Raw genomic sequence first — 27,214 nt, forward strand, 5'->3', positions numbered from 1 at the left:
TCTGCCACGTGGACACCACTGTGGCCTGCCACTTGAGTAGCTCTGAAATTAGAGGTAGCCACTACCTTTCTTTGGGAGAGGGACTTGCTTGACCCAAGATGAATGAATAGCATCAAAGGGTGTGAGGTCCGCACAGGAGCAGGCTGGAGCCTGTGACCGTCCTGCTACCACCCCTTCTGAGGCACCAGCACTCGTGACCACTGCCCTCTGCTGTCCCTTGCATCGCACCCAAGGGCTCCTGTTCCCTCCCCAGCCCAAAGTTCGCACTTCCTCTGCGAGAGCACAGGTTATGAATTCAAATGCCCCAAAAACACGAATATGTAAAAAAGCCAGGTGTGACAGGAACTGGGGAGCCTGTGGCAGACCAAAGAGTGCCTGAAGGCATTTGCTGCAAAATCCATTTTTTCATGCCATACTGGCCAAACAAATCATAGCTGCCAGATTGGGCCTCTGTCAGCCAGTGTGCAACTCAAACACCACAGGAGATGAGATGAAAGCAAACCCAGATCACGCCCCACAGCTGCTGCTTACGCACGCACGTCGTGTGCACACCCACACACACAGGCGCACGCACTCACGTGCACACACAGGCACAAACACACACCTGTACTGGTGCTCTGGGCAGGCTGGAGAGTGAAACAATTGCTCCTCACCCAGGTTGTGGAGCCGTTATGGCTGGGTCCCCGTGAGCCGCGAGGTTGGCCCGAAGTCCCTTTCCTCACCCCCTGTTCCCTCCGTCCCCACCCCCATCCAGATCCCTTTTGACTCATCCAGAGAATGGGAGCGATGGAGGGAGGAGCTGTGGGCGCTCTCAGCCAGGGCAGAGAGCTTGCGGGACAGGCTGTGCGCCGAAGCCAGGGTGTCTGGGGCAGCCGAGAGGATGGCGCATTGGTGCAGGGCGAGGGAAGCTGGAAGAGGGTGGTGTGGTCCGCAGAGAGCGAGGCTCCGGAGCCTAAGCCAGAGCGTCCCCACCAGGGTGCCGCCCCGCAGGGTGCAGCTGCGTTTGCAGGCGAGGAGAAGGCGGCAGAAAGAACTGGACTAGCTGCGGGTGGGGGCGGACGGCGGGGAGGGGCAGGCGCACCCCCGCGTGCGAGGGGCCCCGGGGGAGGGCGGCGGGGACGCGGCGCGGCTCCCCTCTGCCACCAGGCGGCTGCAGACGGCGCTGCGCCGGCCTCGCCTTGGTTTTCCGTCAGATCCGGCCTCATAACTGAGAGCATTTGACTGAAGCCGTTGCTCTCCGTCTCTTTCCCCTAGGCCTCCAGGAGCGAGGGCACAGGTGGACAGAGCAGTCCGGAGCGAGACAGAAGGGGCAGTCAGAAGCTAAGGTCCTTGAGATGGCCTGGGGCTGTCGAGGACGGAACTCAGCCCAGCCAGACCTGATTTTTCCTGCACCCACAGGGCAGGGGCTCCAGGTGACATCTATATACGAATCATCCCCTCACCCCGGGTGGCTTCCCTTGCCCCAGGAAACTTCCCTGAAGTTCCCACCCCAGTCCCAGTCTCTCTCCTCCCTTGCCTTCTGAACACAAGAGCATTTAACTTATCCAACCCTGCCTTCCTCCTCCAGGAAGCCTTCCAGCCAGGGAAGAGGCTGGTGGGATTTGGCAGGGGTGTGGGGGAGAGAAGAGGATGAGAAAGGGGTGGAGCCATGTGTGGCGGCTAAGGAGAGCACCCCCCACACCCGCTCACCGGGAAACTCTCGCAGACTCCATGCACTCCCTGGGGAAGAAGAGGTGGCAAGGGGCAAGAACAAGAGTCTGGGAGGGCCTTGGGAGGGACGATGGGTGGGGAGAGCTCCTCACCACCTCCAACAGAGAGGCCTCTCTGCCCCTACCCCAAGAGGCATAGACTTAACAGAACCGGAGCAGGGCCAAGGAGGCCAGCACACGCAGCAGGCGATCCATTCGCACTTGCTAACTAAGGCAGGGGGTTAATGGGAAGACACTGGCCGGAGCAGAAGGAGACCAGGTTTTATTCATATCTCTGGCCCCCAAGAAGCTGTGTGAACTTGAAAAAGTCACTTCATCTCTTTGGTCTCCAGGTTCCTCATCCGTGAAGTCAGGAGTTTGCGTTAGAAGCAGGCTGGCAAGTGGGGCTGCCTGGAGCACATTTGGAAGGATTGTGAGGTGGGAAGGAATCTGTGATCAGTTAGCAACGCCAGCCTTGGGCAGAGGAACTGACGGTATAGGGAGGCATGCCATGTGTGTGTGAAGTCTAGGCAGCATCTCTAACCCCTTGCATTCCAACGCTCCAGGAGTTAATGACAATATTGAAAGAACAGTGTGGAACTAGGGCAGGAGCTGGAGATGCCATGAGATTCCGAGGAACCTCCAGACTGACGGGCTGTGAAGGCTTGCTTGTCGTTACGCCTAATGAAGGACCCCCTAACAGAAACTCCGATCCAACATGGTGGGCTCAGTTGTCACTTTCAGCAGAGTACATCCTGTCGTGCTCTCCACATCGGACAGCAGTGTGTATTCCAATGATAGCTCCTCTCCCCGTGTACAAGTGCAGTAAGCTCTAACAAGAGGCATCCCCACAGCGGAGTCCTCAGAACTCGAGGTGTTGCAATCAGATGGCAGCCTCCAAAGAGACCCCTTCTTTATAAAAATGATGGTGCCTTCCTGCAAGGAGTGGCTTCCCAGCATGGCACGTCCCAGTGGTGGTATTATCAGCACAGCGGAAGGAGCTGCGCCAGCGAGCACAGGAGAGGAGTCTGGCCTCCAGCTGGGGGTGCCTGTGGCTCCCCAGAGGTTCCCAGCAGGCTTGTGGCAGGAGAGAGGCAGAGGCTGTCTGCTGGGAATGGAAGGTGGTCCTGACCTAGGTTCCCAGCTGAGGAGCTGCCTAGCCGCTAGCCACAGCCTACAAATGGGTCTCCTTTTCCCCAGCTATCAGTCCCTCCTTTGTTGGGGAGGGTCCAAAGTCCTGGCCGGCACCGCCATCCAAGTACAGGCGTTGCTTGGGCTGTGGCAGACTGGAGTCAGGGGTGATGAGCTGACACAGGCGCTGTGGAGAGAAAAGGCAAGGAGGGGAGCTGTTGGTGAGGGAGGACAGAAGGTTTCTCATGTGTGCCTCCCCAGGGCCCAGCCCAGGGCAAAGCACATGGCCAGCACAGCACAGTATGAGTGAGTAAATGAATGAACCATTTGAGGTGAGAGGGGAGGCAATAATACCGTGACGATGAGTGTGCACTGCCTGGGTTCCGTCCTGGCTCTGCTACCTACCTGTGCCATCTAAGGCCACTCCCTTAACCCCTCTGTTAATTTAATTTAATTCTCCTCCATTTTCTCATCTGTAAATTGAGAATAATAGTAGAATACACCTCACAGAACAGTGTTTGGCACAGGGTAAGTGATCAATATCTATTTTTGTTATTATTATGTGCTCAATAAGTATCTATTATTTTTCTTTTATCAATGGTACTACTATAACCGTAGTTATTGATGGTGGTGCTGCTGCCATCTACTCCCTCCTTCTTCTTGCCTTGAATGCAGATGTGATGACTGGAATCAGGACACCCTTCGTGTGACCATGAGGTGATAAACGTGATGATGAATAAAACAGCATGCTCAGGATGGAAGTGCAGAAATACAGGAAGAGTCTGATCCCCAGTGGCCTCTTTAAGCTGCTGAGCCAAATGCCAGCAGCCCTAATATCTGACCTTCTTGAAATGTAAAAAACAAGCCTATTTGCTAAAACTGTTGTAGGCTGGGTTTTCTATTATTTGTAGGCAAGACAGATTTCTCCCTTTGTGGGTCATTGGCTATAGCTGCTTCCAGGAGGACATGTCCCAAACTCAAAACAGGAAGCCTTTTTGCATGTGTCCCCAGGCAGGGTTAAGATAAGAAAAGAAGCCAGGAGCCTGTGTGTGGAGTGAACCGCGATGGCTGCTTATCAGTTTTCCGAGGGCAAGGAATCCATGGTCTGTAAACCTTCTGTGTCTGGGCACCTTCCTGTTGATGTTTGTGACTTAGCTTTCTCCTGGACCTTTCGGCAGTTTGCCCGTAGTTAGCCTGCCCAGATCATCCACAGGAGGTCAGATTCTGCAGGTCTAGGACTCTAGGACTTTTCAGAACATTTCTGAAAAACCACTAGACTGGTCTTCAAAGTTCGTCTCATTAAGATTCCGTGAGACCGAAGGGCTCACTCACTCACTCTCCGAGTGTGTGTCTGCTCCCTGGTCCCCGCTGTGTGTCCCACCCCAAGTCCAGCCTCTCTCAGTGCCTTCCTTTAAGGGGTCACTCCCCTCCCCCACCTACCTTCTTGAAAGAACCCTGAGTCTTCAGGAGGGTGAGGATGACGAAGAGTGGGACGCAGACCATGGAGGACAGAGCCAGGAACCAGCCGATGGAGTATCCCCAGGGCGGGTACACATAGACATTGTTGTACTTGAGGGGCGTGTACTTGCTCAAGGAGAAGAAGAAAGTGGCCTGGGAGGAGGAAGAGCAGCCATGGGTGAGAGAGAGGGTGACCACAAGGGTGCAACTACGTAACGTACAGCCAAGGACGAAGGACAAGGTGCACTGCAGCGCATCTGCAGGGTGGAAGAATAAAGCCCCCTCGGATCCCAGGCCAAAGCCTCACTCACATCACAGATGGCGACAGAAGGCAATACAAGGAAGGGAGGAGCTCAGAAGAGAAGCTCAGCCAGACAGAAAGAGTCCAGCCATTGAAAAATCAGGCAGAAGCAGGAGGCACTCTGAGGAAGGGATGGAGCAGGAAGTAGAGTAGTTCCTACTTATGGATGGATGAGATGGCCTCAAAAAGAAATGCAGGAGAGCCAGCATAGAACCGGAATGGGCCAGGCCCCAGGGTAGACCGGGCAGGTGGGAAAAGAGCCCACATGTTAGCCAGCCTTTCCCTCATTTCTAGAGTCTTCTGGGGACAGGAAGGAATAGAGGGACAGCTGGGTGGGTACATACCAGGCAAAGTCCAGGGGTCAGGAAGAGCCAGGAGATCTTCACCAGGGGCCACGGCCGGTAGCCAATCATGTCCTCAATGTTGTCATAGAAACGGTCCGCCCCTGACCAGGTATGGTGGGGGAGAGTGTGAGAGCCAGAGGGTGAGAACAGCTTCCTGGTGTTTGGGAAAGACCCGCCTGGCTCTGAGCTCTTCCCTAACCCCCGCCCTGTGCAGGGAAACTGGAACAGGGCACATGAGTGAGACGCATCCCTGACACCCACGTCCCTGCATGAGGTGCGTCCCGGTCACCAGGCAGGGAGCGCACAGCGGGCAGGGGCGCCCCGACACGCTGGTTCTGACACCTCTTGTCAGTGCAGTCTCTTGCCTCTCGGTCTTAGGATGGAGACCCCACTGTCCTAACCGCAAAGGAGTGGTGTGAGCCCAAAACGGGGCTCGATGGTTAGACAAATGCCTGTTTACCTGGGGAGCAGAGATGAATTTGGTTCAAGTCAAAACGGTGAAATAAGCATCCTGCTGTTCAAGCATATCATAGAAAACTCATAGAGGCCAGAAGGCTACTGGGAACAGAACAGTGCTCTAGATTCCACACTCCAGAGGAACCACTTCTGAGTTTCCAAAAAAGCCTGGGAAGGTTAATTTGTGTGTAGTGAAAACATGGACTGGCTTTATTTTGTTTTGTTTCATTCCTGAGGTTTCCACATTTGCTGTAGTTCTAGGCAGAGCCAGGCTTCTAAGAAGAATCACTGATTGATTGGTAAAGCTACTTGGAGGGCCTCTCTACTTCCCGCCCAAAATACCGCTGACCCTGGACACATGAAATCACACCATTCAAGAGTCATTCCTTTGACTGTGAAAAGCCAAAGTTAAAAGCCAGATATTGCCAGGTGAGCAAACCATGTTAAGACATATCAGCCATTTGCACCTCACATCGTGATCAAGTTTAGCGGGTCCTCTCTGAGAACGAGATTTGAAGAGGAGTTGGGGAACATCGGAAGGCCTCAGAGGCCGGAGGTGAGAAGGAAGGGACATCTCCGTGGAGAGGAAAGGACCCAGTAGGAAGGCTTAGGGGAGCAAAATAAAATCTTTTCTACTCTTGGCTTTTCCTGAGGCCCTACTATGTGACACCCACTTGACCTCTGTCCTGAGCCTTGTGACATTGGCCCTGCGTTCCCCCAACAGAGTACAGTGGAGCCAGAGGGACCTGAGGTATGACGATGGCTTCTCCACTTACCATGTGAGCTTAGGCAAGAGACTGAACCCCCCTGAGCCTCACTCTTCCCCTACACAGATTGTAAGTGTGTGAGAACAACCAGCACAGTGCTTGGCACACAGTCGTGGGAAGACTCAGAGAACCGGGTTTCTTCCTCTTCCTTGGTAGGACATAGTCACCACCTGGCTGTGGCCACGTTCGGTATGGCTGGGTAGCTATCTCAGCCTGAGGGGCCGGCTGCTGGCGGTGAAAGGCTGAATTCACCTCAGTACAGGATAGAAATGCATGGAAAAGGTTACCTCAAAAACACAGGAATGAGCTCCCTGTCCATGGAAGTACTCAACAAAGTCTGGACGATCACCTAGTTGTTGGAAAGGCAGCGTGGGAGTTTGTGGAGGATGGGGCTAAGTGGTGATAAATGTCCCTTCTGACTATGATTCCCACTGACAAAGGGCCTCTGGCCGCCTCCGTATAGAGGAAACTGCACTGTTATTGATCATTCTCTCACTGTTGAAGGAAATCCATTTTGTCATCATTACAGCTCTACCTGCCGCCATGAAAATGTCAGGCTTCCCAGCCACGGGTAAACTTCCCAGCAAGAAGAAGCAGGGCAGCAGTGCAAAGACACACAGAAACCAAAGGCCCAGAGAACTGCCTCCCCCAGGCAAAGCCTGCCCCTGGCTGGCCTAGAGGATCTTCCTCCCACCCTGTTTGTCCACTGCACTCTACCCGACTCACCGTATACCCAACTGATGCAGACCACTTCAAACACAGACAGAAACAGCAGGCAAATGCCACTGGAGGCGTAGTAGTCAAACAGCTGGAAGATGTACATCCCGCCCTGCGGGGAGAGCGTGGAGCTGGGGCCATGGCCAGTGCAGGGCTGGGACATGCTCCGCCCCTCGGTGAGATGGCAAACGTCCATGTGGGGTGCACTCCTGCCTGGCCCGTGGAACGCCATTCCTTGCATCTAAAAGGAGCTTGCTCTGATCAACATAGGACAACAATCTCTGACAAGGGCCTGGGAGACTGTGGTGGACACACATCGTTTCGTCTGCCAAGCATCTCCTCTCTGGAAAGTGACACCCCTCATTCTGTGTTCCTTTCAGACTGGGGTATCCACCTCTCGCTACTCCAGGCTTGAATAAGAATTATAGCCTGGACATTTGCTGCAATCTCAGGAAAAGGACCCTCTCTTTCCTCCGGGGTTGGCTGACAGTAACACATAAGCCTGAAGTCCAGTGTCCATCCCTAACGTCACAGGAGGAAAACCTGCCTCTGAGTGCAGTTACAGGAGACCCAGGAGCACTCCTGACACTGTCACAAGAGCAGCTGGATCCAACCGTGCCGAAATCCAAATATCTCTAGATTTTTCAGCTACCTGACCCAGTATATTCCCCTTTCTGCTTAAGCCAGATGGGTTGGTTTCTGTCACCTGCAACCAAAAGAGACCTCACTAATGCAGGTAGATTCTCTTGTGTGGTCTGTACAAGCTCACTGTGGAGAGGCAAGGCGGGTATCCACACCCCTTGTCAGCAGATAAGAAAAGTGTGGCTCTGAGAAGGGTCAGCAGTGTCCCCCGTGGCTCCCTCCCTGGGAGCCTGGCCTGCAGGCCGCCAGCCCCAGCTCACCTCGGTGACCAGGAAGAGCCCTATCAGGTAGCACATGACTGCGATGGTGAGGATGAGGAGCTCACGCCGCCCGCTCTTCCGGAGCTGCCTGGGAAACATGTCCATGGAGGCTGTCACCAGGCACTCCACACAGACAAACTGTAGGCCAGGAGGGGAACTGGTGAGAGGGTGTGGGGCAGGGTGCTGGCCACTGGCCTGGCCTCCACTTCCCTGGCTCATCCACACCGATGCACAGGGGTGCAGGGAACAGCACAAAGGGAAGAAATGGGGTGCCCTGGGGTGAGCCGGCCCTGCCCTTGACTACAACTCTATGACAAAATCTCAGCAGTGAGGGTTAGAGGGGGCGTATGTTCTGTCCCCAGGGCTCGGGGGCTGGGGCTGGGCAGCTCTGGCTGGAGGAACATCTAGGAGGAAGCGTCCATGCATGCGGAGGCTCAAGTCTGGGAGCGCAAAGCCAGTGGCCCCTTCAGAGCAGAGGGTCTCTAGGCTGGAGGCCACACCACCAACCCCAAGGAAAAGCGCTGGGCAGCAGAGGGGACCTCAGGTTTATGACCAGGGGAGCGGGAGTGAGAGGAAAGTAGTGCCAGGACAAGCAGAGGCTGGCAAGAGGGTCACCGGGACAGGGCAGACTGGGCTGCAGTGACATACCTGGCTGTCCAGCCCTAGGAATATGAGCATGATAAAGAACAGGCAGGACCACAGCTGGGATAAGGGCATCATAGTCACGGCCTTGGGGAAGGCGATGAAGGCCAGCCCAGGACCTGCCAGACACATAGCACAGTCAGGGGGGTCCAGGGCGTGCGCTGCCTTCGGGCACTGTGTGTGTGCGCGCACGCGCCTGTGCATATACTTTAAGAGGAAAGGATGATTCCATCTACTATTCTTCTCTTCCCAGGCATGGAGAACGTACCACTCATCCTCCATCCATCCATCCATCCATCCATCCATCCATCCATCCAATGTTGGTCCATCCACCATCCATCCAATGTTGGTCCATCCACCATCCATCATCCTCCCCCTCCTCTTTCCCATGGTAATGGAAGCACTGCCCCGATGCTAAAATTAAATCCTGTTACCCATACATAGATCATGCTGCCAGCTTCTGGGACTGATGCCTTTCAGCAGGAGAGAAGAATGTTCTCTGACTCTCCTTCCCCTCAGGCCCCAGACAGCAGAGTGGCACCTACCTGACTCGGCCACTTCAGAAATGGGCACCCCCTGCTCTTGGGACATGAAGCCCAGGATGGAGAAGACAACAAACCCAGCCACAAAGCTGGTGGCACTGTTCAGGAAGCAGAGGGCGATGCAGTCCCTGTGGGAGTGGGGCAAGGGCAGACAGGAACGGAGAGGAAAGAGAGGAGTAGCAGAGAGAGAGAGCTCAATCACGGGAGGGGAGATCAAAAGATGGTAAGAGGGGACCAAGGAGAGAGAAGGGGGAGGCAAGGGAGGCACAGAGGAGGGGAGGAAGGGAAGAGAGCATGGCAAGAAGGCCAGAGAAGAAAACGATGCAAATCGGACGGCAGACAGCAAAGAGAGAGGTGAGAGAGAAAAGGGAGAAGAAAGACGTTTAGTCTGGGAAATGAACCCACAAGATCATTTGACACGACTTACAATGAATAGGGAAGGCCTGGGCGCAGAGACTGCGGGTCTTGGTCCAGAGCCCGCCACCAGGCCCCCAGCCCTCCTTCGCCCTACCCGACCACGCTGTTCTCACCTGTAGCAGTTGTTGTGGTACTTGTTGTAGCTGCCCAGGGCTGTCAGGCACCCCTGGCAGATGGCAAAGGAGAAGAAGATCTGGGTGCCCGCATCCATCCACACCTACGCAAAACCCCAAGAGAGAGACAGAGGAAGCCCCCAGGGCCTGGAGCCAGGATGACCCAAGGTCCAGACCCACCCGCTGCAGCACAGCCTGGCCCCTCAGTGTTCCCCTAGCACTTCCCTCCTGCATCCCAACTCTCCCTGTGCGCGTCCTCCTGTCTCCACGGTGATCTCCTCCCTAGTAGGGCCCTGTTTTGATTTGGTTCTGTAGGCACTTAGTGAGCACCAAATACATGTGTGTTGCTTGAATTTCTACAAGGGAATCTGCAAACCTTGGCTGCGCCCAAGGTCTAGCTGCAGCACACAGCTAGGAGTCACTTGCCTCATTCAACTAAGATCTCTATATATAGTGCCTTAAGCAGCTATGACCTGAAGGCAAAGAGGCCGCGTCATTGAGATATCAAGATAACACGCCCAGGAAGCATGGCTCACGCCTGTAGTCCCAGCTGCTCAGGAGGCTGAGGCGGGAGGATGGCTTGAGCCCAGGAGGTTGAGGCTGCAGTGAGCCATGCTCACTGCACCACTGCACTCCAGCCTGGGGGACAGTGCCAGACCCTGTCTCTAAAAAGAAAAAAAAAAATTAAAGAAAAAAAGGTTGGAAGGAAATTTACTAAAATGCTAACAAGTTATATTTGAGTGGTGAAATTACAAGAGACTTTTACTTTTTTTATATAGCTTTCTTCCATATTTTCTAATTTTTCTCCAGTGGGCATCTATTGCTTTTAAACCAAGGAAAAAGTAATACAAGACTTTCAAAAATACAGACCTGGTTGGGTGGGGAAGGCATCTGAGCAAGTGGTCCCAGCACAGAACCTACCTGAGGGTCCTGGAGGCGGAGCAAATCTGGCTTCAGGTAATAGATGATTCCCTGGTAGGCTCCGGGAAGGGTCACGCCTCGGATCAGCAGAATGACGAGCATCAGGTAGGGAAACGTGGCTGTGAAATACACCACCTGGAGGTAGGAGGCAGGCCAAGGTCACTCCTGGTGGGGACACAGTGGTCCTCCAGCCACGCCCCACAGGCAGCACAAGTCACTTGGAGCTTAACCCCAGCCTGAGAGATAGCTAAGAGGGGGTAAGCACAGGAAACTTTCCACACCTCCCTTTATACATTCCAGTGTGTCTGCGCTCCCTACAGGGTGTGAGATATACATCAGCAGGGGAAGGGTGGGGAGGGGAGGAGGAAGGCAGGGAGGCAGGCAGGGTACAGGCTTCCAGCCGGTAACCTTTCCAAGACCATTTTTTCCCTCTTATTTTAGTCAACACGTAATAATCGTACATATTTACGAAAAAGAGTGGTATTTCCATACATGTATCTAATGTGTAATGATCAGATCAGGGCAAAGACTAATTTAAAATCCAGAATCGGGTCTTTCTTACTCCCTTATCCTGGCTGTTCTCTCCTTGCCCCTTGGTGAGAGTGGGACTCACCAGGGGAAGAAGGGTGACCAGAGCTGCACAGTGATCTGTGGGGAAATTGAGACTGGGCCAGGCGCAGTGGCTCACGCCTGTAATCCCAGCACTTTGGGAGGCCGAGGTGGGTGGATCACGAGGTCAAGAGATCGAGACCATCGTGGCCAACATGGTGAAATCCTGTCTCTACTAAAAAAATACAAAAATTAGCCGGGTGTGGTGACGCGTGCCTGTAGTCCCAGCTACTCAGGAGGCTGAGGCGGAAAAATTGCTTGAACCCAGGAGGCGGAGGTTGCAGTGAGCCGAGATTGTGCCACTGCACTCCAGCCTGGAGACAGAGCAAGACTCCGTCTCAAAAAAAAAAAAAAAATTAAAATTAAAAAAAAAGAAATTGAGACTGTACTTTTCCAGGCTAATGACTGGGGGAGCAGTGGTGGCTGGAGCTCCGGGGTGTCCCACTCTGCCGCTGAGCAAACTCAGCTCCTTCCCTGGGGGGCAGCGGTGGCCGGAGCTCCGGGGTGTCCCACTCTGCCGCTGAGCAAACTCAGCTCCTTCCCTGGGGGGCAGCGGTGGCCGGAGCTCCGGGGTGTCCCACTCTGCCGCTGAGCAAACTCGGCTCCTTCCCTGGGGGGCAGCGGTGGCCGGAGCTCTGGGGTGTCCCACTCTGCTGCTGAGCAAACTCAGCTCTTCCCTGGGGGGCAGCGGTGGCCGGAGCTCCGGGGTGTCCCACTCTGCTGCTGAGCAAACTCAGCTCTTCCCTGGGGGGCAGCACTGGCACTGCTTGTGCTCTTGTTGCTACAATGACCACTTTCATCATCACTATTACCAACTTGTTACAATTCAGGGAAGGGAAAGGCTGCTGCAGGAACAGACTAAGTGTATGGTCAAGCAGAGAAGTCAGTATTCTGCCCATTCCTGGCTTTAAAAAGGCATGAGGCACGGTCTCGGGCTCTCTGGGTTGGAAATAATACTCAAATCTGAATACTTCCTATGTGACAAGCCCATCGTTGCTCATTCTTTGTAAGAACCCCTTCAATGACTGGAAACTCACCTCCTCAAAGACAGTTCTGTTTGCTAATTCAAACTCAAAATTATCTTGCTATGCTGTTAAATACAACAAGTGAGTCATAAGAGCGTGTGACCCTAATGATGTCATATCCACACATAATGGATGCAGACACACACATACATATGAGAGAAACCAGAAGGCAGCACAGCAAAAGTGAACAGGGATTGGCCGTGCCGACCTGCCAGCAGTGACTAGCTCCAACAGCGGGGCGTTCTGTTTCTTATTTTGCCCTGAATATTCTTATGTAAACTGGACTTTTAAAGTCATATCGAAAAAGAAAGACTTTCTTGCATTGAGCTTAGCTCTGTCTTCCTGTGAATTCCCCTGATCTCATTATGCATCGCCCCTGCGCTACTCGGGAAGCATGCATTTTTTTTTTTTTCAGATGGAGTCTCACTCTCTCACTCAGGCTGGAGTGCAATTGCATGTCTCCACTCACTACAACCTCCGCCTCCCAGGTTCAAGCAATTCTCCTGCCTCAGCCTCCCAATTAGCTGGGACTACAGGCACATGCCACCACACCCAGCTGATTTTTGTATTTTTAGTAGAGACGGGGTTTCACTATGTTGGCCAGGCCAGTCTCAAACTCCTGACCTCATGAGCCACCCACCTCGGCATAGTTTCTTAATAGAAAGAAATCAGTTCTCCAGAGGGTCCCCCTCGAGTGTTCCCGTGGACTCTGGGGGCCACAGGGAGCTTCCCAGGAGCCAGGACAACTCACCTTGCCTGTGGACTTGACCCCCTTCCAGATGCAGAAGTAGCAGATGACCCAGGCGAGCAGGAGGCACAGGGCCAGCTCCCAGCGCAGGGCCCCCAGGTCATGGATGCCCGAGGTGATGCCCAGAACTCGTCTCCTGGCAGATTGGGAAAAATAAGTAACCAGGGAAAAGGCTAACGGGGATGACAGTTTGCCTCTGTGTCAGCAAGTCTCCTGATTCTCAGAGCTGACCCCACAGATCTCATATTCCAGGACTTCCCCTCGTCCCCCCCACAGTTGTGCCATGTTCCTGAAGACCAAACTACTACCATCATCCCATAGGTATCTTTGTCTTTCTAACTCATGCAGACTTTTCTCTTGTACAGAAAGATGGAGAGAGAGAGAGAGAGAGAGGTGAGGAATGTATAAATGAGCACTTAGAGAGTAGATATTTATACATGCAGGTTGATGGGCAAGTGCATGGGTACCCCACGGAGGGGCTGAATGTGCGTTAGCATCTAAACTGTGATGGGGTGCTGGAGCTGTGTGCGTGGGTGTGAGGGTTTGGTACTGTGAGGGCATGCATGTGCGAGGGCATTGGTGCCTATGTGGGGGTTACGTCAGCGTGAGAGAGTACAAGCAGCCTTGTGTGGGAATGTAGGTGGACGAGTGCGGGCATAGGTGATGTGAAGGTGTAAGCTGTCACATGAGAGGGTGAGTTTGTGATTGGAGGGTGTGCCCATGTCTTGATGTGAGCACTCACGCCTTGGGTGATTTCAAGCTACCAACGTGACACCACCAAACACGGCACTGGGAAGAGACACGCACACTCGGCTCTCCTAAGGCTGTGAAGACTGCATCCAGCACCCCACTGGACATGTGGGCAGACATATGCATGGAAGTAGGGATGTTGGGGTGAAGGTGGATGTGATGAATAAATGTGAGTCTACGTGGACCCATGTGGACAGATGTAAGAGTGTTCTCCCCTGCCTCCGGGATGTGTGGGGTTGGAGTGGGGCGGTGGAGGAAGTGTTGGAAAGCACACAGAGAGTCTTAAACTTGCACCTCAGACATCCAGATTTGCACCCCAGACATCCAGACTTGCACCTCAGACATCCAGACTTGCACCTCAGACATCCAGATTTGCACCCCAGACATCCAGACTTGCACCTCAGACATCCAGACTTGCACCCAGACATCCAGACTTGCACCCCAGACATCCAGACATGCACCCAGACATCCAGACTTGCACCCCAGACATCCAGACTTGCATATCAGACATCCAGACATGCACCCAGACATCCAGACTTGCACCCCAGACTTCCAGACATGCACCCAGCCTTCCAGACTTGCACCTCAGACATCCAGACACGCACCCGACATCCAGACGTGCACCCCAGACATCCAGACTTGCACCCCAGACATCCAGACTTGCACCGCAGACATCCAGACTTGCACCCCAGACATCCAGACTTGCACCCCGGACATCCAGACTTGCACCGCGGACATACAGACTTGCACCGCGGACATACAGACTTGCACCCCGGACATCCAGACTTGCACCGCAGACATCCAGACTTGCACCGCAGACATCCAGACTTGCACCGCAGACATCCAGACTTGCACCCCAGACATCCAGACTTGCACCCCAGACATCCAGACTTGCACCCCAGACATACAGACTTGCACCGCAGACATCCAGACTTGCACCCCAGACATCCAGACATGCACCCAGACATCCAGACTTGCACCCCAGACATCCAGACTTGCATATCAGACATCCAGACATGTACCCAGACATCCAGACTTGCACCCCAGACTTCCAGACATGCACCCAGCCTTCCAGACTTGCACCCCAGACATCCAGACATGCACCCGACATCCAGACGTGCACCCCAGACATCCAGACTTGCACCCCAGACATCCAGACTTGCACCGCAGACATCCAGACTTGCACCGCAGACATCCAGACTTGCACCCCAGACATCCAGACTTGCACCCCGGACATCCAGACTTGCACCGCGGACATACAGACTTGCACCGCGGACATACAGACTTTCACCCCGGACATCCAGACTTGCACCGCAGACATACAGACTTGCACCGCAGACATCCAGACTTGCACCGCAGACATCCAGACTTGCACCCCAGACATACAGACTTGCACCGCAGACATCCAGACTTGCACCGCGAACATACAGACTTGCACAGCTCAGACATGCAGATTTCCTCTGCTCAGCGTCTCTTAACATGTGGCAAATAGGCCCAGCACCTACTCCCAGAATTCCATGACAGGTGAGGTCAAATTCTCAGATGGAGTCACTGTGCCAGCTCCAGAGTGGTTCAGAAAGTCCATGCAATGCTCTGTTGGGAACAAGGTTAGGGAGGAAATGGAGAGAGATGTGCTCATACCCTAGTTACCCCTGGCCCTCTGGCCTTGCAGCCTAGTGGTCCTCACCACTCCTAGCAGCAGGAGCTTCTTTTGGAGTCCCCACTCTCAAAGCATCAGGAGGCTCATGGGGCCAGTTCTTCCTCCCCTTGCTCTTGTTCCCTGTGAATCTGGCTGCTCACCTGGCCACCCTGCCAACCTCAGACACCATCCAGACTTCAGATCCACTCACCCCACCCCACCAGGTGCGGCTGGTGTGGAAAGCACTCTCCCCTCTGGCCCGCTCTGACTTCCTGTCACTCTACTTGGCAGACCAAGGGACTGAGGCCCTGTGCCTGCTCTTCCCCCTGCGTGGAATGCTGTTCACATGCTGGGCTCCTTCTCACTTCAGGCCTCAGATGACACTTCTCCCTCCCATATTCTATGGTTTCTGCAGTTGTGTTCACCCATCACAATTTGTAGTGGGTGCGCTTATTTGTCTTTTTCTACCACCAGACTGCAAACACAGGGAAGGCTGGGTCCCTGTTGCTTTTGCTCAGCCTTGGCCCCATCTCCAGCCCTTGGCACTGTGTTTAGCACACAGTAGGTGTCCAGAAAGTGCTCGTTAAGTGCACGAGTGAGCGAGTGTTGATAACCCTTGCAGCTGTTTAATACAGTCCCATTGGCTTCTCCCAACCACACTGACTTGTCCTATGGCTGGTCTGAGGGCCACAGAAGGCCCAGGCAGCAGAGCTGTCCCCGAAGCCCACATGGCTTGGCTGTGAGGCAGATTCTGCCACACAGTCTATCACTGCTTAGACATCACCAGCTGCCGAAGCCCAGCCCCTATTAGGCAACACCCCGGGGGCTGAAATGATGATACCTGTGTTCCAAAAGTTGCTGCAGGTCGTCCAGGGCAACTCAGAGGTGAAGGAGCTGAACAGGTAGAAGAGAGCCCAGGCTAGGACGATGATGTAGTAGACGTTCAAATATGACTCAATGACCACGGATGCCAGACCAATGCCTTCCGGAGTGGGGGGGAGGTGGGGAGGGACAAGAGAGATTAATGTTAGCAAAAACGTCACATAGAAGCTGCCAGTTGACATTACAAGGGTATTGGGAGCTACACAAAGAGAACCACTGGGGTTTATCTGCATGAGAAGCCCTTCACAGCATCTTGTTTTTTTCTTCTTTTTCTTTTCTTTTTTTTGGCCACCTTGCCCAGCCCACAGCATATTTTTCTAAGGAAGAGAAGCAGGTCACAGGACATTACCTTATGCATTCTCCCATTTTTGTAATATATATTTGAACTTTTTTTTTTCATGAGAAAAGCTCTGGAAGGATTTTCACCCAAAAGTTAACAAGTGATTTCCTAGGTGGTAAGATTTCAGACAACATTTTCAAGTTTCTGGGTTTTTTTTTGGCTATCTGCATTTTCCAATTTTTCTATGACAACCATGTATCAGTTGTAAAATGAAAAGGGGCTGGAAGAAGGAAGGAATAAGTAGGAAAAGTTGGTAAGAATGGGCCTCAGGGCCAGGCACAGTGGCTCACGCCTGCAATCCTAGCATTCTGGGAGACCAAGGTGAGCAGATCACTTGAGGCCAGGAGTTCAAGACCAGCCTGGCCAACATGGCGAAACTCCATCTCTACTAAAAATACAAGAACTAGCCTGATGTGGTGGTGCACGCCTGTAATCCCAGCTACTTGGGTGTCTGAGGCAAAGGTTGCAGTGAGCCGAGATCGCACCACTGCACTCCAGCCTGGGTGACAGAGGGGTCTCAGGATAAGAGCAAAAACAAGAAACCAGTGAGGAGGAAAGAAATGGTGCCTGCGTCAGGAGCTCAGGAGCCTAAGACAGCACCTAGTGCCATCTCACCAGGGGCCAGCAGCAAGACCGCCAGCAAAGGCAGAGACCTCGCTGCTATTTTAACACTTGTGAAGCCTTGTGGTTAGCTGGATGCACTTGGTCCCCAGGCAGTGTACTTGGGGCGGGAGGGGGTGGGGGAAGGGGAATGTTTACACACACCTCCCCAGCCCACGTCTACAAAGTGGAATCTTTTCCACAGTCATTTTGAAAGGCAGGCTGCCAGGTGGTTCCGGAGTCCTGCAGAGAGGGGCTGGGGCTGGGTTCCCCAGGTGAGAGAACTCCTCACTGCTTCCCTGCCGGGTTAGCCCTCTCTTAGTCTTTAGTCGATGCTCAATAACCACTTTTTTTTTTTTTTTTTTTTTTTTGGTGACAGAGTCCAGGCTGGAGCTCAGTGGTGTGATCCCGGCTCACTGCAGCCTCCAACTCCCTGGCTCAAGCGATCCTCCCACTCCGCCTCCCAAGTAGCTGGGACCACCAGCAGACCTGGCTAATTTTTTAAATTTTTTGTAGAGAAGGGGGAAGGCGGGGTCTCACTATACTGCCCAGGCTGATCTCGAACTCCTGGGCTCAGGGCATCCTCCTGCCTCCACCTCCCGAAGTGCCCACTACTTAATGAAGGGCTGTGGGCCTTTCCGAACAGCCTGGCTGAAAAATCAGTGCTGACTGGGAACAAAACCACGCCTTTGGGGCCAGGCGAACCCACCCTGGCAAGGACCGGTTCCGCGGCGGTCTCCACTGGGCAACCGCGTTGGGGCGGCCCGGGCGGGTGTCCGCCGCGGGGGTGGGCGTGGCTCTGCGCGGGAGGGGACCAGCAGATGGCAGAGGGTCCCCGGGGAGCGGGCGGGGTGTTCAGAGCGCGCACACAGACACCCACACAAACAAACAAGCAGCCACTGTGCCGCCGCGGAACGCGCTGTGCTCGCGGCCGCCCTCCCACCTGGCAGCCAGGGTCATCCCGGGGACTCAGCGGACCCGGGACGGCCGAGCCGGGGGCGGGCGATTCTGGTGGGGCCAGCGGGGAGCGGGGGCAAGGGCGGGCCCCATCCCTGAGAGAGAGCAGGAGTGGCGTCGGGTGGAGAAGCGGCCACCGTGTGACTGGTGGAGGGAGAGCGTGGGTGAAGGCAGGGCCGAGCCTTGAGCCAGGGCGTGGTGGGCGGTGAGGCAGGCAGACGGCGGGGAGAGCAGCCCGGACTCCCAGCGGCAGGGGTGCACACACCTCCGTCTGAAATCCCAGGCCTGGGGGTCTCTTTGATTTGGAAAAGAAGGAAGGAGCCACAATCTCCCCTCCTCTCCCAGTCCAGTGCTCCGTTTGCTCGCCCTGACCGTGGCACCCTCATAAGCTGTCTGTGTGTTCCAGAGAGCCCACCCCGCCTGCTGTCCATGAGCCACTTGGACCTAGGGTTAGGACCCCACTGGATGGGACGTTTACACTACTGCTGGGATCAAGGGCAGAACAGGGGGAAACTGCTCTGGCTGAGGCACAGCACCCCTGGAGCACCCAGAACCTGTGAGTAGAAGCATGGGTGAGCCAAGCTTCACTCGGTCGCAGCCCCTCACAGCTGCCCCTCCAGGGGTCCTATGGTTGCCCCAAGAGGTATCAGCATCAAAACGGCCTTCCCCACCTCACCCCCCAGTCAGTGGTGAGGATCCCAGCTTACTCCAGAGCCAGTGTTTCTCCACCAGGCTCACCTCTCTGCAGCCCATGCGTGAGGCCTGATTCTGCACTTGGCGCAGGATGGGAGTAAGTGGATGAATAAGGCAGTGGATGGGTAGGAAGGGAGACACCATGGGGAATGCAGGCAAGATGGTGGCCCCATGAATAGAAAGGTAGGGGAGGATACATACCCTGGAAGAGGGGACAGATCTTCCTCCAGGCTGTGACACTCCCTTGACTGGTGTATTGGCCCAATGCCACCTCCAGGAAGAACACTGGGATGCCGCAGGTGAAGAAGAAGATGAAGTAGGGGATGAAGAAGGCTCCTGCAGAAGAGGGAAAGGCAGGGCTGAGCCACATCCTGGCTCTTCCTCAGCCTCACTCCTTTCAGATTCCCTCACCCCCTGCCAAACAAACACAGCCTCCACCAATCTGATCTTTTTTTTTTTTTTTTTTTTTTGAGACAGAGTCTCACCCTGTCACCCAGGCTGGGGTGCAGTGGCACGATCTTGGCTCATTACAACCTCCATCTCCCGGGTTCAAGCCATTCTCCTGCCTCAGCCTCCAGAGTGGCTGGGATTACAGGTGCGTGCCACCATGCCCAGCTAATTTTTTGTATCTTTATTAGAGACGGGGTTTCACCATGTCGGCCAGGCTGGTCTTGAACTCCTGACCTCATGATTCACCCACCTCAACCTCTCAAAGTGCTGGGATTATAGGTGTGAGCCACCATGCCCAGCTCACCATCCTATTCTTAATTTCCCTTCTGACACCTCCCAAGGGCCCAACTCAGCTTCCTCCTATCTGCGTTCAATTGTGAGTGTCAAGCAGATACAGGTTGGAATGGTCTGATCTGAACCCTACACAGAATGAGAAAGACCTTGGAAGGAAAATTAATGAAATCTTAGGTGGAAATTCTAATATATACACTATTTATTTTCGTAGTGTGCTTTACAAATCTAGGCAATAGATTATTTTTGGAATAAACACGTCTTCTGTATAACTTGATATGCTTATTAAAGTTTTGGTACATTTTAGGGAAAAACAAACAAAAACACCTCAGGAGCGTTATTTTCCCACTAAAAATTTTCAGGGTGTCTGTTGCCTCCACCCAGTTCTGATCTGACCTGGGCTTCCAGCAGAGAAGGCCATCATGTGATTAGCTGCCGACCTACAGGTGCCAGAGGGAGGCCAGGCCTAACAGACATCCAGCAGTCTGGACCTTCAGGGGGCAAATGAAGAGGTGGGTTCTGGATCACATATAGGGCCTCCTCTACCTTTGGCTTTCTCTTTGGGTTTCTAGAAGGCTAACCCTGCCAACACCCTCCCCTCAAATGACCTTATCAGTGCCTGGCTTTGGAAGACTGCCCTGGTTCATGTCTCCTTGGTGTCAGCCCAGGCTATGGGCATGGGCAGCCCAATGGTGTCCCACAGGGACGGGGTGCGCTGAAGCCTGTGGTTGGTTGAAGTGCCTCTAAGCTGTGCCTTACCGTTGCTATGTGCTCTTCCCTGAAGCACTCACAACCGGACAATGGGAATTTCCTAAAGTTCTCTTTTGTGGTGAACGATTTCCTAAGGATGCTCTAGTTCAGCGGCCACCCTCTTTTTCATAACCAAAGATCTCATGAAACCAATAGTTTCATTACTCTTTTTTGTCTTTTTTGAAATATTTTTCACTACAGAACTGTATACTAATTAATTATTAATAAATTTCTCTGCATATATTAATAAAAATCCTATTTAACTGACAATCAGGCATTATGGTCAGCTCAATGTAAACTTTATTATCACTATGAGTTAGTACAGTTCAGTCTAAAGCAAAAAAATATAAGACATTTGAACTAGTCTGTGACATCCTGTTTTCACATCTATCCATCATTAGATTGTTGGAAATGAGAAAATGCATTCCTGGCCCTTCTTTACTACCTTCTTAGACCGCCAAGGACCAGTGACTCCAGATTGGGACCCCCAAACTCATTTGGCCCCCTCGTGTTGAAGACGAAAGAAAGGGTGTGTTTCCTAAGAGTTAGGCTGGGACGGAGGTATCCCAGCTCTGATATTCCATGATGTTTCCAGGGATACTTATCTCTCTCTCCACCCCCTCCTTGGCCAGGACCGAGACCACAGCCATAGCAGAAGCCAGCGGCAGGACAGAGGCAGGGTGAGCGCCCGATGCTGGGGGCCCTGCCTCCCAAGCCCTAGTGCTCTCTCCCTCCCAGATGGCTGGGCGAGGACTGCGCCATGACGCAGGAACCAGCCAGCCTGGTTCCAAGGCCCTATGCGGTCCTGGGCAAATACTCCTCCACCAAAGGAGGGCTCAGCCTGGGCCACCTCCAGCTCCAACCCTAACATCCTATATGCCATGAGATGGTGGCCCTGGATGAAGAACAGAATCACCACCCTGCCCCTTCATCCTGCCTCCCCTGACTTTCTGGGTCAGCCTCTCCTCTCGGCCTCAGCATCATAGACTGAGTCAGCCCAAGAAAGCCCACTGCTATTTCTTAGAAGTCATCAGTTCAAGCAGCTTGTGATGATAACTATAAGCTTTAAAACACATAGCAAGATACCTAGTAGGCACTCCGTAAATATTGGCCTGATTTAATATAAACAGTGTTTAGGAGGATTTTCTGAACAATGGTTAGTTATCTCTAAATGTGAGTGTTCCTTTCTACCTTCCTGAAATGTTTCTAATATTTGCAATAAACATATACCGTTTCCACAAGAATAAAGGTGATTTCAAAAGCAAAAAATGAATCTGACCACTCACAAAGGACTGCACATTGAACTATTCTATTTGTATGAAATATCCCTAATAGGGACCCGTAAAGGCAGGCGGCACATCCGTCTTTATGTTGCCAAGGGCTGGCAGGGAGGGGGAATGAGGAGTGACTGCTAGTGAATACAGGATTTCTTTTGGGGATGATGAAAATGTTCTCAATGGGTGCACAGTTCTGTGACTATGCTAAAAACCACTGAATTGTACACTTAGAAAAAGGAATCTGTCCCCTCCCCACCAACACCCTGCTAATTTTTACACCCAGTGCTGAAAAATAATAAAATCATGTTTCTTTAATTTGAAAAAAACTCAAAGACAAGATATTCCTCCGAGCAAAATTGTTTCAGTGGCTCCCATCTCACTCAGAACAGAGCCTGAGTGGCCCCTGCTACCTCTCTGACCTCACCCATTATTCTCTCCTCTCATTCCGCACATCTGCCCCGCACTGCTCCTCAGACAGGCCTGCTCTTCCTCCCCCAGGACTCTGGCACTTGCTGTTCCCTCTGTCAGGAGTGTTCTCCACCCAGGATCCATCCACGGCACTTACGCCTTCACCTCCTTCAAGTCTGCTGAAATGTCACCTTCCCCTCTGCACACCCAGCGTTTCCTATCCCTCTTCCCTGCTTCACACCTCACCCCTCCACTCGCCACCATTTGCCATAGACCATGCTGAACTGCTTGTCTGCAATCTGCCGCGGACACAGGACAACCCATCAGAATCCCTCCGCGGCGTGTAGCACACGGAATGCGTTTTGTTCTGCACCTAGTACTGGGTCTGGCACATGACGGGCCTGCAGCCATATTAGTGAATGAATGACTGAATTCTATCAGCAACCGACCTTTACACAGTCATAAAGGAGCTTGTTAAAAACCAGAATTTCTTGGTCCTGCCCATCGCCTAATTTCATCTTCACCGTCGTCCTGGGAGGTATTGTACCCATTTCACAGAGGTGGACGCTGAGGCTAGTGGTGGAGCTGGAAGCAAACTCAAGTCCTCCAATTCCAAAATAGCCCTCCTTTTATAAGCCACACTGCCCAGGAAGGAGGGCCCAGGTAGGCACTGCCCAGCTGCCAGGGCACAGCTCTCCCCACCACGCCTACCTCAAAGTGAACTCACCACCTCCATTTTTGTAGCAGAGATAGGGGAACCTCCAGACATTGCCCAGCCCAATGATCTCCCCGGCCACTGACAGCACAAACTCCATCTTGTTGTTCCAGTGGCCCCGCTCCTTCACCTGGTCCTCGTCTTCCGGGTCCAACTTCTCTCCCTCCTCGGGGACCCAGGAGACCGCAGGAGGCCCATGCTCGTGGACTGCCACTTTCCCATCCATGGCCGCCTGGTGGATCAGGAGGCCCCGCTGGGTGGGCAGGATGACGAGGGCCAAGGCCTGGTGGGAAGAGAAGAAACGAGCTGTAAAACCCGCGTGCGCCCGCCAGCCACGCTTCCCCGTCCTGGTCTCTGCTGTCAGCATATTGCTGTTCTTCTTCCCAAGTGCTCCATGGCATCTACACCTAAAGTCACCCTTCAGTCTCACAACTCGCAGAGCAAATAAGGAGCAAATCTTAGTTTTCTGAGTTTGCAGATGAGGAAATCCAGGCCTTGACAGATAAAGTGACTTGCCCAAGACCACTCGGGAGCGGACTGTGAAGAAACGCAGGCCTGGACTTGTTATTCTGTATCTAGTCACCTGCCCAGGCGGCCCGTCGGCCCAGGTCCTTGGGCGCTGAGTGACCTCAGCCTAGCTTCTGGCCTCCAGGCCAGAAGGGATCAAAGGCTGTTGAGGTAGCAAGGGTCAAAGGGCAGGTGTGACCGAAGTGACTGCAGGGCTCTCTCCTAGCCAGTTGTGTGCTAAAGTGATTGATCAACTCGGAGTAAACAGGGGAGCCGGCAGCTCTGGGCAGCTGATTGGGAGGAAAAGAAAAGGTGGGGCCTCTGAACAAGGCCGGATGACAACCAGGATTGGCACCAGGGGCAGGTGTAAGCCTTCGAGGGAGCCCCAGCTCCTCTTCTCTCAGTTGCATCTCTGTCCTGAGAAAAACTGGGGGCATCTGTCCTGAGAAAAACTGGGGGCCCTGGTGCCAGAAGGAGTCACCAGACCAGTTCTCACTTGACTGGCAATCATCTCCAGATGACCCCCAAGATGACCAAATGACCGACCCCTCAAGAAGGAGACCCAGCAGTGGCTGCCCATCTCAGCAAGTCACTGCCCTTCCCTTCTCCCTGACCTCCTAGAGAGCCCAAAGCTCCCTAGCCCTCTGGAAAAATGGCATGGGCCATTCTCAGTTCTACTCTCTGTCCCTTGGCCTGCTTGTCAGCTGCCAGGAGATAAAGCCAGTACTGCCAGGGTGTATCTCCAATCTATGTTTGCCTCTCCTCCCTCTCATACACACAAACAATTGCCCTGAGGCCAGCTCTGCCATTATTCCCACGGAATTGCCAAGAGGAGGTACCCCAGGCTGTGGAGGGGAGCACCCGTCCCACAGCCCCTCACCTCTGAGGGGCACTGGGGGAATCAAAGTGACCGGGTCTGCCAATGCTCCATGCTTCTCCAAGGCTCTAGGGAAGCACAGGGACTCTTTTTATTAAGGAAGAGTCTGTGTTTATTTGTTGGTCCTTTTATCCCAGGCAACAGCCCAAGCCCAAGTCAGTTAGAACGGCGTGGGCAGGAGCCATTTGAGGTTATGGAAATTTTTGAAGGTGACTTGGAGGGTGCAGGTTATCCCAGGAATGGAAAAGCATGTCAGAGTGAAATTCTGGTATTGGGACCTACTCATGGCAAGCTCAGCCCAGGAGGGAGGATGAGGATAGTCACCCAGTGGACATCAAGGACCACGAGTCTCTGATATAATGGAGAAGGCAAGGGAAAGGGGGGAGGAAAGAGAGCTTCCAGGTTCGGAGTATGCGAGCAGACCCATGGGGGCTTTGGGCACTGGAGCCTTGGGTTGAAAGAATGGGGAGTTCGGCTTCAGGGGAGCAGTTGATAACAGCTGAACCCAAATGTGGATGTTGCTACAGAATTAGGACCGATGCACCCTGAGAAATGATCCCGGAATCATCACCAAACAAATTCACAAACTAGTGAATGAGCTTGAAAACACTGATGTAAAAGCACCAGCCAGGAGACCCAAGTTCTAATCCAGATCTAACTGTTTGTAACAATAGGTTAACATCTGAGTAAGCACTGTGTTAAAAGCAGGCACTCTGTATGCATTATTGAAGTGCATCCTCGTAAGAATCTTTAAAGCAGGTATTATTATTAGCTCCACTGTATGTGCGAGGAAGTGAAGCTCCAAGAGGTTAAGGAACTGTGCCTGGCACCCGCAGGGGCTCAGGACCCTATTCTCAAATGCCAGAATAAACTTACCAAGACAGTGAGTAGAGGAGCCGGGGCTCTAACTTGCCGTGTGACCTCAGGCAGATCACACCTCCTCTCTGAACTTCAAGTCTCCCTGGAAGAGAGAATCACCGCTGCTCAACAGGCATTTTTGGAGGGTGAGGGGCTAAAAATGAGACTCGATGAAGAGAAGGAGAACTGACTGCCTTTGCTCGCCAGGCCATAGGGTTGCTCATCTCACGGCCAGCCCCACGCACAAGGGCACCTAGGGCAGTGGTCAGAAATGAGCCTTACCGTTTCCAGACCACGGGCAGCTACTGCAGGACCAAGGTGGTCTCAAGACTCGGAGGAGTGGAGACTTGCTGGGGAGAAGGAGTGAATGAAGGGAGAGCCGGAGGGAAGCAGGGGCAGGCAAGCAAACCACAGAACCCAGTTTGGGCCCAGGATTTGGGTTTTGTCAGAAGCAGAGGAAGAGAGAAAAGAGAACTGATGAACTGACACTGACACATGGTTTTTAAGACAATAAAAGGTAATTGGGAGGAGTGTAACTTATGGTTAAGAATGGAAATCCAGAATGGTAGAATGAAAGTAAGAGCAAATGAAAAGGAAAGCTGGTCCTGAGCCATGGTAAGTCAAGGGGAAACAGGCTTAGACTGCAGCAAGAGGGATTTAAGTTAGACTCAGGGAAGAAATGGCCCAGAGGATGTTAGCCACCAAAACAGGCTGTACTGGCTTCTCCTTTCTGGGCTACTTTTAAAAGGCAAAGGACTGCACACCCCACCCCCGCTGTGCCCTTCCACCTCCAGCTTCAGCTGGCCACCTCTCCAGCCCCTCGCGTCTCCTCCCCAGGCGGCCCCACGACTTTGCTAATCTGGGGCAGAGGGTGAGGGACAGGGAATGGGCCTCATCATATTTCAGTACCCTCCAGAAGCAAACACACCAATTCCCACACTGGGCTTGGTGCTGCCGAGAGGAAATCTTCAAGAGACTAGAAAGTCCAAAGTTAACTCTGTTTTCAGGAGCTGGGCATGTAGCCAGAGGCCCGGCTGGACTGGCAGAGGAGCAGAAAAGACCAGAAATGCTGCTGCCCATGTGCTGCTGGGGTCCCAGCTCCATCCCCTTTGCTCCCCAGTCCAGCATAGAAACAGCTCAGCCCCTGCACATGGGGGGGATGGGACACCCCAGCCCCTGCTTCAGCCCACACCCACATACCAACACCCCTTCCCGTACACATACTGGTACCATTTCCCGTCATGTCCCTTTGCACACACATACCTGTGTGCATGGCACCAAAACCTGGCTCTGTCTGTAGTCCTTCACACCCTGTGAGCTCCTTGTCTCAGCTGGTGGCAGCCCACAACTCCCTCAGTGCCCACCTCGGGCACAAGCATGCCCATGCCGCCCACCGCCCAAAGCCAAGACAGCTTCCTCCTGGGAGACGCCTGGCATCCAGCTCGTCATGCTCAGCCGGTAGGCAGAGAGCAGGAGCCCCTCACCTGTGATCGTCCATTGCAGTTCCTGGGCCCTGAGGAATGCCCTGAGGTTTCTCCTGTCCACTCTTCCTTCCACCTCACTGGGCACCGTCTGCTTCCCGTCCCTTCAGTCAGATGATCACCCCTGCTTTCACCCACTGCTGTGACCAGCTCCCCATCAGTGGACTTTCCTGCTCCACAGGCTAATCTCTGAGCCGCTCCCACGCTGGATGGGGTGGAGCTAGGGGGAACCCCTTGTCCTGAGAGTCACGAGCGTCAGACTGGCCCTCTGGCCTGAAATTATTGAAGGTCCTGCTTCCCGCCGCAGACACGCACAGTTCCACAGTCTCCAGAACTCTCCCTCCAGTCCCTCTGAGCAGCAGTGGGAGACTGCAAAGACCCAGCCAGCCCTCCACTTCCTGCTCACCTCAGTGCCCCGCACTGGCTCCTGTGTTCAGCTCAGGCACGGGATCAGGTCTCCGGGAGAGTCCCAGGGCAGCTGCTTATGGGAAACCCAAGAGAGCCAGGACCTGAAAGAGAAACTGTCCTCCACATTCACGCTTTATCCTGTTCCTCCCAGTGCAGAATCTCATCCGACTTGTCCAGGGACTCCCAGACAGAAAGAAACTCTGTGTGTGTGTGTGTGTGTGTGTACACATATTGGGAAGTGAAGGGACAGAGAAATACCAGGAGCAACAGGAGGGAATGAGGCCAAAAGTTTGTGAACCAAGATTACAACATCCAGCCTCAGGAAGTCAAGTCCTCTGTCCCCAGCACTCCCATCCCTGTCCCACTCCAACTGTGAACCCACTGCCTCCAGACAGGTGCCCTCCAGTGGGCATAGTCCCATGATGACCCCTCCAGAGCTGGGCTGAGCTGCTCCCTTGGGTGGGGGAAGGGACGCAGAGACTCACACCCTGACCTCATCTTCCCTCCTCCTGCTCCTTACCCTTCCCCCTTCCCCCTTTTCCCCTGTCCC

The 27,214-nt window shown here is 53.6% G+C and overlaps 1 protein-coding gene across 4 annotated transcripts; it reads right to left on the reverse strand.

Annotated features, from left to right (window-relative positions):
- Nucleotides 1–1,951: 1,951 nt before the first annotated feature.
- SLC6A12 (solute carrier family 6 member 12) lies at nt 1,952–26,923 on the reverse strand. Of its 4 annotated transcripts, none has more exons than XM_012438946.2 (16): nt 26,663–26,923; nt 24,794–24,878; nt 22,546–22,816; nt 18,844–18,978; nt 16,012–16,152; nt 15,037–15,124; nt 12,785–12,917; nt 10,400–10,534; nt 9,479–9,582; nt 8,952–9,076; nt 8,413–8,525; nt 7,765–7,902; nt 6,872–6,974; nt 4,923–5,023; nt 4,260–4,430; nt 1,952–3,006 (listed from the first exon to the last, which is right to left on the reverse strand). In XM_012438946.2, the coding sequence occupies exons 3-16, from the start codon at nt 22,757–22,759 to the stop codon at nt 2,863–2,865; spliced, it is 1,845 nt and encodes a 614-aa protein (XP_012294369.1). In that variant the 5' UTR covers nt 22,760–22,816; nt 24,794–24,878; nt 26,663–26,923; the 3' UTR covers nt 1,952–2,862. The 4 variants fall into 4 exon arrangements, with proteins under 4 accessions (XP_012294369.1, XP_012294370.1, XP_064233695.1 ...); XM_012438947.3 differs by lacking the exon at nt 26,663–26,923 and adding an exon at nt 26,260–26,611; XM_064377625.1 differs by lacking the exons at nt 24,794–24,878; nt 26,663–26,923 and adding an exon at nt 23,050–23,105.
- Between the last annotated feature and the right edge of the window lie 291 nt (nt 26,924–27,214).

Source organism: Aotus nancymaae, unplaced genomic scaffold (assembly GCF_030222135.1).
Source record: "Aotus nancymaae isolate 86718 unplaced genomic scaffold, 86718_ANA_hifiasm-v0.15.2.pri h1tg000016l, whole genome shotgun sequence".
NCBI classification, from domain to species: Eukaryota; Metazoa; Chordata; class Mammalia; order Primates; family Aotidae; genus Aotus; species Aotus nancymaae.

What these genes read in the sequence shown, in the direction of transcription:
- SLC6A12 (XM_012438946.2), bottom strand. Translation starts at nt 22,759, where the DNA reads ATGGATGGGAAAGTGGCAGTCCACGAGCATGGGCCTCCTGCGGTCTCC. An exon ending in CCTGTCATGGAATTCTGGGA is followed by an intron (nt 12,918 to 15,036) that starts GTAGGTGCTGGG and finishes CCAATCTGCCAG; the next exon opens with GAGACGAGTTCTGGGCATCA. An exon ending in TACCACAACAACTGCTACAG is followed by an intron (nt 9,077 to 9,478) that starts GTGAGAACAGCG and finishes CCACTCCCACAG; the next exon opens with GGACTGCATCGCCCTCTGCT.